This window comes from Elgaria multicarinata, chromosome 11 (assembly GCF_023053635.1).
Source record: "Elgaria multicarinata webbii isolate HBS135686 ecotype San Diego chromosome 11, rElgMul1.1.pri, whole genome shotgun sequence".
Taxonomy (NCBI): Eukaryota; Metazoa; Chordata; class Lepidosauria; order Squamata; family Anguidae; genus Elgaria; species Elgaria multicarinata.
Window position 1 is genome coordinate 20,946,809 of NC_086181.1, and position 15,657 is coordinate 20,962,465.

The window sequence follows — 15,657 nt, forward strand, 5'->3', positions numbered from 1 at the left end:
TGGGTTTAATATTGTGTTATTGATTACAAAGCCCTTAAAAACTTGGGACCAGGTTGTGTGTGTGTGTGTGTTCTCCCTTACCACCTCGCCCTTTCACACTGAGTTCATCAGATGGGGTGTTCTGTATAGATCTGAAGTCCACTTAAACTCCATTTGCAGTAGAGGTTTTAGTGTACCATATTTGCTGCCAGGCAGACACCAAAGCTGTTTTGTTTCTGGTGTCTGCTAAAGTCATTTTTATTTAAACAAGCTTTTTCCTGAGTGGTGAGCCATGTTATATCTGCTATAATTTAATCAATATTTGTTATTATTTTGTATTCTGATATTTCCCCTTTCCCACTCAGGAAACATTTTAGATATACATTCGTTTATACATTTTGTAAACAAATAAATACATAATGTGAGGAAAAGAAGGTGTATTCATCCCCCCTAGAAAGCTTGAAAGTTTCACATATGGTCCACTGAGATGGGGGAAGAGTTCACATGTCCACAAACACATAAGGGGATCATGACTGGCATAGCTGGAACCCATAGTTCCAGCTATGCCACTGCTGAATGTGCATTTGGTGGCAGTAGGATGGGGCCATGCATGTGTAGAGAGGGCTATGCATATGGCTCCTCTTCGAGGGGGTGGATCCTGATTGGCAAAGTTTCTCCTATAATGGTGGATCTCTTTGTGTATACATCTCTCTACATCCATTCACACTGGTCCCAAATGTGTGGCCAGTGGTGGTGGTGGTGGGGGCTAGCAATGCATGAGTTGATATACATGTGTGGACAGTAGGCATAACCTTTCTATCCATTCTCATTTGCAGCAATCTGGTTTTGCAAATATTTACTAACAGAACCTGTCAAATATAATTAACTACAGGTGCCAAACTGATGAAACAAACGTGCATGCACATGCTGAGTGACATTGGTTGAATTCTGAATCCTGTTTTTATTCGGGCGTTTATGTGAATTTTCCAAGTAAAACTCATTATAATATGAAAAACACACACACTAAGAATTATTTATCCAACCCATTGTAATTGGTGAAGAACAAAATTCTCTATCCTGTTTGAAGTGGCAATATGTTTGTTCTTATCTTTTTACTATGACTCAGTATATGCCACATAATTTACTTGGAAAAAGCTAGAATATCAAATGAACCATTAAGCCTTATGAATAGCCAGCGAGATTGTGCTAATTCACCACATGATGAAACACGTAGAGCTTCTCTGCATAAGTGATTTATTGCACACAAATGACTGGCCACTCATAGAGCTTTGTGGGTCCTTTACATGATGTCATCAACCTCCAGGATGTCTCCCTTGCTTTTATCCAGTAATCTTGTTTTTTAAAAAAAAATAAATGGATATAATGTAGTATTTAAAAATAATCAAGGTATTAATTCCACCACTAGATGGCACAGTCTTACTGAACTTTATGGAGCATTGGCCAGAGAGGAAGTTTTCAATTACAAATCATGTGGTTGCTTTCGGTCACTATCTAAAGGAGCCTGGAAAGATCTGAGGGGGGGGGAAGCCTGGTAAGGGTGCAGATTCCCCCCCCTTACTGTAGAGACTAGGAGAGTACCAGTGGGGTTATCAGGGGATGTCACAGCAAGGGAGGAAAGGCATGTAATTTATCTCCCCACATCTTACATTCCTGGATGTTCAATTAGACGCCATTATTTATCTCAAAGTGAATGATCAATATTGATCCAAATAACTGATTTTCTTATGAAAATAAAATTATTTACAAAAAAATATTAATAGGAAATAAGTGGCTAAGTTTTGAATATTGAATGCAAATGAAAGCATTAATGTTTCATTTCTAACATGATTTTTTTTTACTATATCCAGGTTCAAAACAAGCTTATACACATACACATGAAATATTTATATTTACAAACAAAAGCACATATCTCTACAGATGATGGACAATGCAAAATGGCAATCACAAGATGATCATACATTTTGAACAAAATTATGAAAAAGCACACATTTAAATGTACCTATATCAGACTTGTCTTCTGAATATGAACAAATAGGAATGAAGAGAGTCTTCTCAAGGCATCCTTTACCTCCTTATTTCTCAGACTATATATGATTGGATTAAGCATTGGAGTCAGGATGGTATAGAAGACAGAGAAGAATTTATGAAGGTCATTAAGTCTAACAGTGTTTGGAATCACATAAATACTAATCAGTGTACTATAAAAAATGGTAACTACTAAGAGATGGGAGGAACAAGTAGAAAATGCCTTTTGTTTTCCTGTGGTGGAAGGAATTTTCATTATGGCTACAATGATGAAAATGTATGATGTTAATGTCAGTATAAATGGAGGAAAAGTGACTATAAAGCTTGCAACATACAGAAACAGTTTTAATATATGAGTGTCAGTACAAGATAGTTCTATGATTGGAGAGGTGTCACAAAAGTAATGGTCAATTTTATTGCCGTCACAGAACTCTAATGTGGATATTAAGATCACTGTCAGAGTACTTGCTAGAACACCACAAAACCAAGAGATGGCTACCAGCTGAAGGCACAACTTGCCATTCATCATGGTGACATAATGTAGTGGCTTGCATATAGCTAAGTACCGGTCAAAGGACATTACAGATAAGAGATAGCATTCCACAGATCCCAAAGAACCAAAGACATATTCTTGCACAAAGCATGCATTGACAGAAATTGTCTCCCTGCCTGTAAGAAAACTGAACAGCATCCTTGGCAAGATATTTGAGCTGCAGCAGATCTCCAAGCAGGAGAGATTCCCTAGAAAAAAGTACATGGGGGTGTGAAGGTGTTGATAAGTGACAACTAGCAGTATAATAAGTAGGGGTGTGCACGGACCCCCCGCTCCGCTTCACTTGCAGATCCGCCATTTTTCGGAGCGGGTCGCTCCGCCCCGCCCCCGCTCCGCCCACTTCCGCTCCGCTCCGCTCGGAGCTCCGGATCGGATCCGGAGCTCCGTTTTTGCCCCCCCATAGGCTTGCATTGAAAGCTAAAAAAGTAAACAACTTTTTTTCCGTTGAAGTTAGAAACCTCACGTTTGGCACCATGACACCTCATGGGCGTATACACACACACGCCAAGTTTCAAGGCAATCCCATCATCCCCTGATTTTTGGGGAATTTATGAAAATCGGGCACCCCATTCACACCCCTTGGGATAGCTCCGTCAATTTGCATGTTAGAAACCTCAAACTCGGCACCAGGAGAGCTTATCCATGTGTCCACATGCACGCCAAGTTGCAAGCAAATCCCATCATCCCCTGATTTTTGGCATGGCTTAACTCACCCCAAATTGTCCCATTCTACAACTACGTCAATTTGCACGTTAGAAACCTCAAACTCAGCACCATGATAGCTTATCCACGTGTCCACATGCACGCCAAGTTTCAAGGCAATCCCATCATCCCCTGATTTTTGGGGAATTTATGAAAATCGGGCACCCCATTCACACCCCTTGGGATAGCTCCGTCAATTTGCATGTTAGAAACCTCAAACTCGGCACCAGGAGAGCTTATCCATGTGTCCACATGCACGCCAAGTTGCAAGCAAATCCCATCATCCCCTGATTTTTGGCGCGGCTTAAACTTTTTAACTCACCCCAAATCAAGTCCCATTCTACAACTACGTCAATTTGCACGTTAGAAACCTATCCTTTGGTCCCATGACAGCTTACCCATGTGTCCCCATGGACACCAAGTTTCAAGGCAATCCCATCATCCCCTGATGTTAGGGGAACTTTTGAAATTTGAACACTCCAGTATGTCAGGGATTTAAAGTTGCAATTGCAGACAGCTCAATGGGGCCAGTTCCAAGGCAATCCCAACATGCCACGAGATAACCCTAAATCTTCTGGCACATTTGAAAAAGGGATTATTGAATTTGATAAAGTCTAAGTGAGCGCAGGAAGGACTTCTCCCCTGAGTCAAAGCAAGACACATACACCATCGCTGCAAGGCGGGAAGGGGAGAATTATTATTATTATTATTATTTATTTATATAGCACCATCAATGGAAAGCAGGCAGGCAGCATGCATTGTAGTGCCGCAAGGATGGCTTGAGCACTAACGCATAGCAAACCAACCCATAAGTGGGCGCAAAGTGAGGCAAAGATGGCTGGTTGTTTCTTTCTAAGCCAGCAGTTACGCCTTGAGGGGCACAGAGGAGGACGATTGGGAGCAAACCAGGCACCAGGCGGGCAGAGAGGCAGGCAGAGTAGGCGAGGAGTCAGTCCTGGCAGATGCCCCACCACAGCAGCACCCCGGGGGAGGCGGGCAGGCAGGCAGGCAGGCTGCGGGCATTTCTGGGGGCACAAGGAAGTGATGGCTGGTTTCTAAGCCAGCATTGCAGTTAGTCACGCATTGCAAACGCAAACCATCCCAGCGAGTCGGTCACCGAGGAGGACAGGCTAGCAGAGGGGCAGGCAGAGTGACATGTCATAGATCTAGTATTGGGGAGGAGTCAGTCCCGGCAGATGCCCCAACACAGTAGCACCCTGGGTGGGCATTGGAAAACGCCATCTTGTGGGTCAATACTTCCCCCACCCCATGTCCTGCAGGGTTGCCTGCCTAACCCTTGTGGGGATGGGAGATGGAGAGCTTAGAGTGGCAGTGCCAGCAGCAGCCTTCGGCTTTCCCCTGGAACCAGTCGCCTTGCCCGCCTCTTTCCCCAGCAAGATCGCCTGGTGCTGCCTATGAAGATGCATCTTCATGCTGCTGGTTCCATAATGCCCTGTCGATGAACCCCTGCTTAGGCTGAGTTTGCAGTGGCGACAGACAGCAAAGCGGGGATCCGCTCCCAACTCAAAGTGGTCCCACACGATGCTTGTCTTTCGTTTCTGTGGTGACACCACCAATTGCCCGCCTGAGCTCTCTGGTGTTGCCACAGAAACAGGGGTGTGGGATGAGACTGGGGAGAGAGCCTCGGCCTGCTGCTGCTCCTCCTCAGCCCCCACATCCTGGAGGCCCACCGCCTCCTCCTCCTCCCCCCCCTCCACTGTGCTGAGGACCTCGTCTAGGTCCATCAGCGGGCTCGTGGGCTGAAAGGAGAATGAAGGAGTTGGGGATACTCCTCCTCCTCTAATGGCACTGCTGCCACGTGCCTCTTGCAAACGGGCACTTTTCCCATTCCCACCCTCAAAAAGAGAACGCCGGGCACAAGTTGCAGAAGAGAGTGGCTCTGCCTGCTGCTTGTCCTGCTTCTGTTTTGGAGCAGTCAGCCAAGGAGTTGCCCGTTTGAGTTTCACAGGAGGAGAGGAAGCCCTGCTGGCAGACTGAGCCTTGCTGCTTTCAGCACGCCTGCTTTCTCTTTTCATGATGACTAACAAAATATTAATACTACTAATACTATGTATAAGGTACTACTAAGAATATGTATAAGAAGAATATAATATGTTTAAATGTAGGGAAATGGGACAAGAACAATAAAATATACTACTACTAATATGTATGAGAATATACTACTAAGAATATCTACAAGAATATAATAATATGTTTTAGAATATTACTAATAAATGTAGGGAAATGGGACAAGAAATGGGACAACCACTACTATAAGAAGAACAAAATATGAATACTACTACTAATATGTATGAGAATGTATACTAATAGACTACTAAGACTATGTCAAAGAATATAATAATAATATGTTTAAGAATAGGGAAATGGTGTGCGTATGCTTTCCCCAAAATGCTCAATCTGTGGCTGCCTGTTGAACTTGACAAAAGCAGCCCACTCCGTCGAAGTTACACAGAGAAGAAAAAGAGAATCCAATTTTTTTGGTATATTTGGTATATAGAAGATAGAAGGAAACACAATCAGGATTTAAGAGAGGGGAGGGGGAAAAAGAACCAACCACTACTATAAGAAGAACAAAATATGAATACTAATATAATATGTATGAGAATATATACTAATGGACTATGTGAAAGAATATAATAAAATATGTTTAAGAATATAAATGTAGGGAAATGGGACAAAAAGTGTGTGTATGCTTTCAAAAGAAAGCTTTCACAAAAGCAGAACAGTCAGGCTTTAATACAGGGAAGGGGGGGGCAACCAACCCAACCACACACTCCAAAATTCAAAAATAAAGTTTATATTAAATCAAAGTAAGGGGAAAACACAGGGCAAACTAAGCTACAAGTCAGAAAGAAGCAAACAAACACACACACGCGCCAAACTAAACCTATATTAAATTAATCTATCTCCAAAGCAGGAGCACTAGCTAAGTAAGTGTTCCCTCCACGAACGCCAACCCACAAAGAGACACAAAACAGAAAGTTCTCAGGGTGGGTCTGCCTTAGTCCCCCCTCCAACGCTGGGATTGGAGGAGGATGCTTTCTGAGGAGATGAATTCTCATCAGGATTGGGAGTTGAATGTGCCTGTCATCGCTTCCAAAAAAATAATAATAATAAAAAAAAAAAACCCAAACCCCGATTTTTAAAAAAATATTGCACGTGAACCACAGCACGCAGAAAGTTGAGAGTGGTCTCAAAATGACCCCCATCCACGACTCTCTGTGCACAAGAATTTTCAGAACGATAGCTTAAACCCCCCCCCAGTTATCCCCGATTCTTTCCCTCAATGCAATCCTATGGGCGAAAAGCCGAAACGCCGTTTGAGCCCTGCGGTTGACCCGATTTTTAAAAAAATATTGCACGTGAACCACAGCACGCAGAAAGTTGAGAGTGGTCTCAAAATGACCCCCATCCACGACTCTCTGTGCACAAGAATTTTCAGAACGATAGCTTAAACCCCCCCCCCAGTTATCCCCGATTCTTTCCCTCAATGCAATCCTATGGGCGAAAAGCCGAAACGCAGTTTGAGCCCCGCGGTTGACCCGATTTTTAAAAAAATATTGCACGTGAACCACAGCACGCAGAGAGGTGAGAGTGGTCTCAAAATGACCCCCATCCACGACTCTCTGTGCACAAGAATTTCCAGAACGATAGCTTCAAAAACAACGTAGTTATGCGCGATTATTTGCCGCAATGCAATCCTATGGCGAAATGTTTTCAAGATGGCGACCGGAGCGCTCCGACTGAACTCGGAGCTCCGAAAAATGGTCGCTTCTCTTCGCCTTGCTTCTAGGGGGTCCGCGGTCCGCTCCTACTCCGCCTCTGGGTAAGGCGGAGCAGGCCAATCCGCTACTGCTTCTACGCTCCTAATCGGAGCGGAGCACATCCCTAATAATAAGGATGTTCCCAGCCATTGTCACAATGTAGATGAGGAGAAACAATGTGAAAAGAGGAATCTGTAGTTCCTGATGATCTCCAAATCCCAGTAGTATGAACTCAGTTATGTATGACTGATTTTTGGATTCTGTATTTTCCAATAATTGCACCTGCAAAAAACAAAACAAAAAAACAAGTTATTTGCAAATCATAGTGATCAGTTTGTCTTCATTCCAAAATATTCATAGAATATTCCTAAAAGAAAACGGACTGCAATGATCATTCAGTTACACAAATACTCAATGAGCTCTGAATGAATTCTTCAAAAGAACCACATTTACACAGCATCGAAGAAAGCTTATACAGCTCTCTAATTTCTCTGGATATATTTTTTCTCCAGAAAATTTGCCCTTCCCCCACAAATGAAATCTGATGAGAAAGAAATGTTTAGAACCTAATGAGAAAAAGCACAAGTCTTATTGAAAGTCATTTTTAATTCCTCTACTCTTTGATTGAGGATGGAGCCATGCAATTTGCCTTGAATAACATTGGAAAGGAAAACTTAGGCCTCATCTACACCAAACAGGATATTTCACTATGAAAGTGGTATGAAAGTGGTATTTAAAAGCAGGAGCCACACCAAGCAGGATATAGTGGTATGAAAGCTGGATATGGTATGTGTCAATGGGCCCCAACAGTTGTCAGCACACTTCAATACCGCTATAAATCAGTAGTGTGGCTCCTGCCTTTTATATACTGCTTTTGTACCACTTTCACAGTGCAATATCATGCTTGGTGTAGATGAGACCTTAGTGGCAACAATCAGGTTTCAGAGGGTTCTAGGCTGGGTCCCCTTTCTCCCCACCCAATGCTACGCCATCCTTCCCTATCTCTATCCCCATCCCCCCATTGTTTAGCCAGCTGAGAATGCATTAGTGGTCTCAAAATAAATAAAACATAGAAAAGAAGGCATCATGATAGTGATGAGAAAAAAGGAGAAAAAGTACCACTAAGCGGTGTGAAAAGAGAGACTGGCTCTGGTGCTGTGCATTATAATAAATCTTTAAGGGTATTGTCAAAAATAAGATTTTTATTTAAAAAGCTCAAAAGGCTCAATGTGATGGTGCCATTATGTGGGTTTTTTTTACCATTTTTCTGCAGTCTTCAGTGTGAGTAGCTTTTTTAAAAAATTGAGCGTTTGTTTCCTAAATTAAATTATTTTATTATTTATTCATTATATTTGAGTACTTTTCTGCCCTTTCCTACAGACTTCTTCTTCTTCTTCTTCTTCTTCTTCTTCTTCTTCTTCTTCCTCCTCCTCCTCCTCCTCCTCCTCCTCCTCCTCCTCCTCCTCCTCCTCCAAACTTTATGCTTGTTTTGCGTAATTAGTAGAAGTGTAAAAATTTAGTTTTAATTAAATTATTTCCCCCTTCCTCTTGCTCAGAGAGGAAGATATTACCTGGCTACATTAATGAATAACAGTGCAATGCTGTGTGTTTCTACTCAGATGTAAAACCCATTAAGTTCAACAGGTCTTACACCTAGGCAACTAAGTAATGAACTGCAGCCTTCAAGTATCACAATTCCATGTGATCTGGAAGGTTAATATTTGGAACTTACATTGTACCCAGTCATGGTCTTTTGATTCAACCAGCATTATTTATTTATTTATTCATTCATTCATTCTCTGATGTAATGTGTAGGATTCCCTGAATTAGAGCAAGGTGTTCTTCCAACTCTTGGCGCTTAGAATTTCAGTACAGCTCACTTCCTCTTCAAATTTCGACATACTGTACCTATATTATTATTTCCATAAGTGGCACACTGAAATCAATCATCCATGCACACATAAAATTCTAGGCCACATTGCTAAGTATAGCAGAGACAGACAGACAGACAGACAGACAGACAGACAGAGAGAGAGAGAGAGAGAGAGGCCACATAGCACATACTTTTAATGGAGAAGCCATAGTTGTTTTTTCCAGGATGTAAATCTTTGCACCAGATTTACAACATACAGGATACAACTTCTTCAGTGATTCTTCAGCTTTAGACTTGTTTTATCACATTCCTTTTTCTTGCCCAATCTGGCTAACATTTCATAATAATGATGGCACTGCTTTTTCATGTCTTTAATACAAAGCCACACCAACTTTGGATATGTCTCTTTATTGGAAGTTTGAAAAGGGAAGCAGCCAATAATACTGTGTTAATCACAGTAACCCATTTTAGCTAAAATAATCCTTTGGATATGGGCCTTAATATATGAATAGCACTGATTTTCATTTGGTGTAGCAATTAATAAGCTCCCAAGCTTTCCCTCCCTCACCTTCCGTAGTTTGCCCTGAAGGGGAATTTACATTAGAGAGCAATTTACAATATCCAAAGGTAATCATCTATTATATATATATATATATATTCATTTTCCCTAGAAAGCCTAAAATCTACATATAATCTCAACTAAAGGGATTCATATCTTCAAATGGGGAGCCGGATTGGCTGTGCCAGGATGTTTTGATGGATGTTCCAGTCATGCCCCTACTGATTGAACATTTTTGTTACAGTGCAATATGGCCATGCATACCTAGAGATGTACATATGTATAAGGATGTCTGGATTTTGTGAACTCCAATCTCATGCATGTTTCATGGATTGTGCAGCATTGTTCGTTCTGGTGTCAGTTGCCAGACAGATTCGATGTTTTTTCTGTTGTATGGGAAAATATGCAAATAAGTATTTTTTGCAACAATTTACATCATTTATGTTAGCATGCTACATTTAGAGTATTGTCCCCATTCCATTTGACCTGTATATATTTTCCAGTGCAACATATGCCTCAGAAGAAAATTGTGTATTTTCCTATGAATGAATTTGAGTAAATTTTAGGAAAGTAAAAATAATAATCTGGAAGTCCACGGGCTCTATGTGGCCTGGGGAGGTTGGTCTGCAGCAGATCCTACAGGGAAGATTCTTAGAAATCCTAACTCATTTTAGTCCTTCTTGAGTTTCTCCAGTATCCTTTCCTATATAAAGGGCTCATCCAAAAGAGGGGGGATATTGATTGGCCAAAATTTTCACTATAATGGTGAAGACCCACACACATACATCTTTCTGCTGTCCTTAACATTGGCATCCAAGATATGGCTGATATGGGATAAAAATAATAACTTAAAAAAAACAGCAAGGAAAGAAGTTCTCAAGTGCCCGGATTAAATATTTTACTCTGCTAATTAGAGAAGAACCAATTCCTCTCTACTACTTGAAGTGACAGTGTGTTCGTATGAGTCAGTTAATGGCATGCAATGTCTTTAAGACAACAGACCAGTTTAATGAAAAATTAAGCCAGATGAATATCAATGTAAAAGAAACAAGCAAATTGACAGCATAGTGGATAGGGTTGGGCTCAGATTGAGATGCATTCACAAAAAGTAGGACAAGTTAGGGAAAAGTTACTTGCCCCATTTATTCCAGTGGGTCACCTCTAAGCATCACTAAGGGCTCCTCTAAATCAGCTATTTATAGCAGACTCATGACTGGACACTCACAAAAAGTTTCCTGGTCAATTACATAATGCTGCAACCCTCCAGTGCCTCTCTCATTCTTTCTGTAGTTTAATGGAAAGCCCTATTCCCATCCTTTTGGCATGACTCGGGCAGTAGGAAGCATTTGTGGGTGGGGAGGAGGAGAAACAAATGTTCCACATGCCTTGAGCACATGGACAGTGTCAAACATGGATGGGGTAAGTCTACAAAGCCATGCTCCCCACGCTCCCTGGCCTCTTTTGTTTTCTGGCTGGGCCAGTGGAAGCATTAGCAGAGAGATGAGGGCTAGAGCATGGCCACATGGCTTGTGGCCTGGTGTTCGCCCCATTCATGCAGCATCGGGGGCTTCTCCCCTGACACATTCTCAGAGGCCAGGCATTGGTCCAGCACAGCGATTTGGTGTGGGAACCTACTCCACTCAGATCAATTCCCAGGGGCACTGGTTTCACTGTGCCTGGGCCTCTTCATTAGCCTTGCCTTGGCCACAAGTGGGGCCTTTCCTGCCCAGCCTTTTTGGGCTCACCAGCTTGGCTTTCCCACTAGTGTGGCCTCTTTGGCAACCGCCTTCTGTGGCACTGCATGTGTTTTGCTCTGGCCACGTGCATGGCCCAAAGTAGAGACAAGTTGGGTCCAGCCCTGGCAGCGAGCACAGGCCTGCTGCCTGTTGCTGCCATACACACCCCATGATTCAACCAACATAGCAGCTAGTCACGGTTTGTTGGGAAGGGTGGATTCAGTGGCATTCTTATGCTACACACACCATAATCACCTTACTAGGTCCCTAGCTCAGACCAGTTGGGGCCTGCTACTGCACGCCCCACGAGCACTAGAATTCCAAGTAGGCTTAGGCCATGTGTGGGGAAAATACGTTTTTTTTTAATTCACCCTGGGATTTCACCCCATCTAGTTATGTCTTAAGTATCTCATATCCCAGCCTGTCCACCAGGTTCAGAATGACTATAACTTCATCCAAAATAAACTATAACCACCACATACTAAACTATAGAGCAGTAGGACTTTCCTTAAAGAAGTTTGACTTTGCAGATAAGGTTCAGAATGGGGGTGAGATATATCACCCTGGAATCAAACCAGACGGGAACACAATGACCCTGTTCAGACTACGCGCTAAACCATGGTGGTTAAACATGCTGATCTAAACATTATGGCTTAGTGTGTCATGTGAAACATAACTTACCATGTCATGTGACCCATCCTAACCATGGTGGCAACATAACCACAGTTTAAACATGCTCACTAACCATTTGCTGCAAAAGGTCTAGTGGCTTAACTAGTGTGTTGTCTGAACAGGCCCATAAAGAATATAAATGAAACCGCCAGTAATATGCAGTCATTCAATAAAGAATAGGAAATAATGTTTCTACCCAGTAAACTGAATGAACACACTGTACATGTTTCACATTTTAGCTAATACCCTTCCCCCCCTTTTTTTTTTTTACTTGGGTCTGGATGCTGGATCTACTTTCCGTGGACAGAAGGGCTCTGGAAGATACCTCTCATCAGTTTTCAGAGATGCCCCATCACATCTCATCACATTCAACTGGCCACTCAACACTCTACATTTTCAGGAAGGTGGAGGGGCTTCTGTGGGAGAAATGGGGCATGGAAGTCCAATTCTGCCAGCCCAGTTTCATGCACTTAAATCTAGATCCAAACCCTATCTTAAAACAAGCACGCGTGCACACACACACACACACACACACATATTCCCTCTCTAACTCCTCTATCTGTCCAGGAAACTGACTAATGTTCTTACAACAACACAATAGCACAATTAATGAAGATCTTTGATGGAAGCCTTCAAGTTCTTTGTGAACATGAAATATAATTCAAAATATTAAAATTTCACATTAATTGCTTACACAGATTTTGCATAAATACCAGTCAAAAGTATTCCTATATGAGGGAAATTAATCATTTTTCTTTACAACTGAAAGCATATATTTCTACAGACATATGTATCGTTGAATTCAATCACAGAGCAGTTTACATTTTTGCCTATCAAATTATGAAAATCCAACCATTGAACAATGACAAAATGAACACTAATGAGGAAGCAACACATTTAGCTGTTTCTATATTTGACTTTTCTTCAAGTTTGAACAATCAGGTAAGAGCTAAGTCTTCTCAATGCATCTTTCACCTCTTTATTTCTCAGACTATATATGATGGGATTCAGCATGGGTGTCAGGATGGTATAAAAGATGGAGAAGACTTTGTGAAGGCCGTTCAATTTATTGGTATTTGGTACCACATAAACAGTCATCAGTGTACCATAAAAAATGGTAACTACCAAGAGATGAGAGGAACAAGTGGAAAATGCCTTTTGTTTCCCCATAGTGGAAGGGATTTTCATTATGGCTGCAATGATTAAAGTGTATGAGGTTAAGGTCAATATGGATGGTGGAAAGGTGAATACAGAGCATAAAACATATAGAAACAGTTTTAATGTATGAGTATCACCACAAAATAGCTCTATGATTGGAAAGGTGTCACAAAAGAAATGGTCAATGTTATTATTATGACAAAAAACTAACTTGGACATGATAATTAGTGTCACAGTATTTGCCAGAAAACCACTAAACCAAGAGCAGGCTATCAATTTGAGACACAACTTGCCATTCATCATGGTGATGTAATGCAGTGGCTTGCATATAGCTAAGTACCGGTCATAGGACATTACAGATAAGAGGTAGCATTCCACAGATCCCAAAGAACCAAAGAAATAATGTTGCACAAAACATGCGCTGAATGAAATTGTCTTCGTGCCTGTAAGAAAACTGGATAACATCCTTGGCAAGATATTTGTACTGCAGCAGGTCTCCAAGCAGGAGAGGTTCCCAAGTAAAAAGTACATGGGTGTGTGAAGGTGTCGATCAGTGGCAACAAGCAGAATAATGAGAATATTCCCAGCCATGGTCACAATGTAGATGAGGAGAAACAACAGGAAAAGTGGAATTTGCAGTACCTGGTGATCTCCAAATCCAAGAAGAATGAATTCAGTTATGTATGTTTCATTTTTCATTTCTGTGCTTTCCAATAGCTGTACCTGAAAAAAACCAAAGGCATGGCAGATCATAGTGGTTGCTATCACTGCATCTTGGGTCCCAAAACATGCAGAACATAAGAGATAAGTTGATATGTATAAAATCAGGCTCATAATTTCATTGAGCTTTCCGCTTTTCTGTCCCATGGTCTCAGATACCAATGGAAACCTGAATATCCTTGCATTTATGAAGTGTGGGCAGTGACCAGCCAGTGACCATATTTTGAACTAGTTGAAGTTTCCGAACTAGGTACAAAGGTAGCCCTGTGTACAGCACATTGCAGAAGTCGAGCCTCGAAGTTACTATTTTAATTCTATGATGTTATGTGCACTGTCCACTGAGATACAGCAAATAATGCTACACTACATTGGAGCTTACCCCTAGCACATTGGATTATAGCCACAAATAATCAAGGTTTCATGGAATATGAAATGACGTATGTTGTGTAATATCATGGAGATTGGGCCTAAAAGTTCTTTCATTGTATCCAGTATCTGCCTTATAGTTCTATGATATTAAATATCAATTGCAGCATTTAATAAGAGTACTGTAAAGGTCCACATACCTTCAACGGAATAGGCATGATGGATTTACTGATGTAAATGTTAAATCCAGCATTTCAGGAACCAGGATACATTTCTTCAGAGGTTTTTCAATGATATTATTTTATCACATTGCTTTCTCTTGTCCAAATTGTTTAATATTCATTTGTGTGATATCACTTTTGGCTTTATTTAATAAAAAGCCATGCTCAGTCAGAAAATGTCTGACCACAGTAAGTAGAGTGTTTCAGTACTTAAATGTGAATACCTTCCTTTCCATTTTTATGTCTATTTCTCTAAAGATGAAGGAGACAACCTCACATGGGTTTATAAAGCTAAAGAGATGTCTCCATTTGGGTTCTCTAAGATTTGATTTAAAGGAAAGCATCCCCAACTTTAAAAACCAAATAAGGTAATCTATCACACCTCAAGAATCCTTTGCATATGAGCTTCCCTTTATATATGGATTTCCCTTGGTATAACGTTTAATAAGCTGTTTTCCTCCCCCTCCCTGGGTCTTTGTACATGCTGTACTCAAGGGAAATTTCCAAGAAGAAAGCAACTGACAGTATCTATGAGAGATCAATCTAATGCATTTGAGAACAATTTTCTTCTATTTAAAATGGGTTTTATTGGCATAAGTTGCAAGCTCAAAATGGAACTGTGAAATATAATTATTTTAAATGGAATAAATAGAAATAAACTCTTTGCAACATCAAAGAAATATCATCTACACCAAGAAGCAACTTAGCAGCCTTCAGTATCTCCTACTATAATTGAAGCTAAATTATGCTTTCTGAGGAGTTTAATCAGTAAGGTTAGTTGGAACAGGAACATTTAAAATATTAGCAGCATTTTTTTTAGGCTGCAATCAATCATAAGTACATAAGAACTGCCATGCTGGATCAGACCAAGGGTCCATCTAGTCCAGCACTCTGTTCACACAGTGGACAACCAGCCATCGGCCAAGGATGAACAAGCAGGACATGCTGCAACAGCATGCTCCCACCCATGTTCCCCAGTAAATGGTGCACACAGACTTACTGCCTCGAATACTGGAGATAGCACACGACCATCAGGGCTAGTAGCCATTGACAGCCTTTGCCTCCAGGAATTTATCCAACCCCCTTTTAAAGCTTTCCAAATTGGTGGCCATCACTGCATCTTGTGGTAGTGAGTTCCAGAATTTAACTATGTGCTGTGTGAAGAAATACTTCATTTAATTTGTCCTGGATCTCCCACCAATCAGCTTCATGGGATGACCCCATGTGGTTCTAGTATTTTGAGAGAGGGAGAAAAATCTCTCCTTATACACATTCTCCATTCCATGC

At 41.3% G+C, this 15,657-nt stretch overlaps 2 protein-coding genes across 2 annotated transcripts; both read right to left on the bottom strand.

Annotated features, from left to right (window-relative positions):
* Positions 1–1,999: 1,999 nt before the first annotated feature.
* Positions 2,000–7,359, bottom strand: LOC134405321 (olfactory receptor 1M1-like; the record flags this gene model as incomplete). Its single annotated transcript, XM_063136565.1, has 2 exons — positions 2,000–2,811; positions 7,179–7,359. Coding segments are annotated over 2 exons (993 nt in total), but the record flags the coding sequence as incomplete, so codon positions are not given.
* A 5,470-nt stretch (positions 7,360–12,829) lies between these two features.
* On the bottom strand, positions 12,830–14,367 carry LOC134405322 (olfactory receptor 8H3-like). The gene is made up of 2 exons (XM_063136566.1): positions 14,350–14,367; positions 12,830–13,786 (listed from the first exon to the last, which is right to left on the bottom strand). The coding sequence occupies exons 1-2, from the start codon at positions 14,365–14,367 to the stop codon at positions 12,830–12,832; spliced, it is 975 nt and encodes a 324-aa protein (XP_062992636.1).
* Between the last annotated feature and the right edge of the window lie 1,290 nt (positions 14,368–15,657).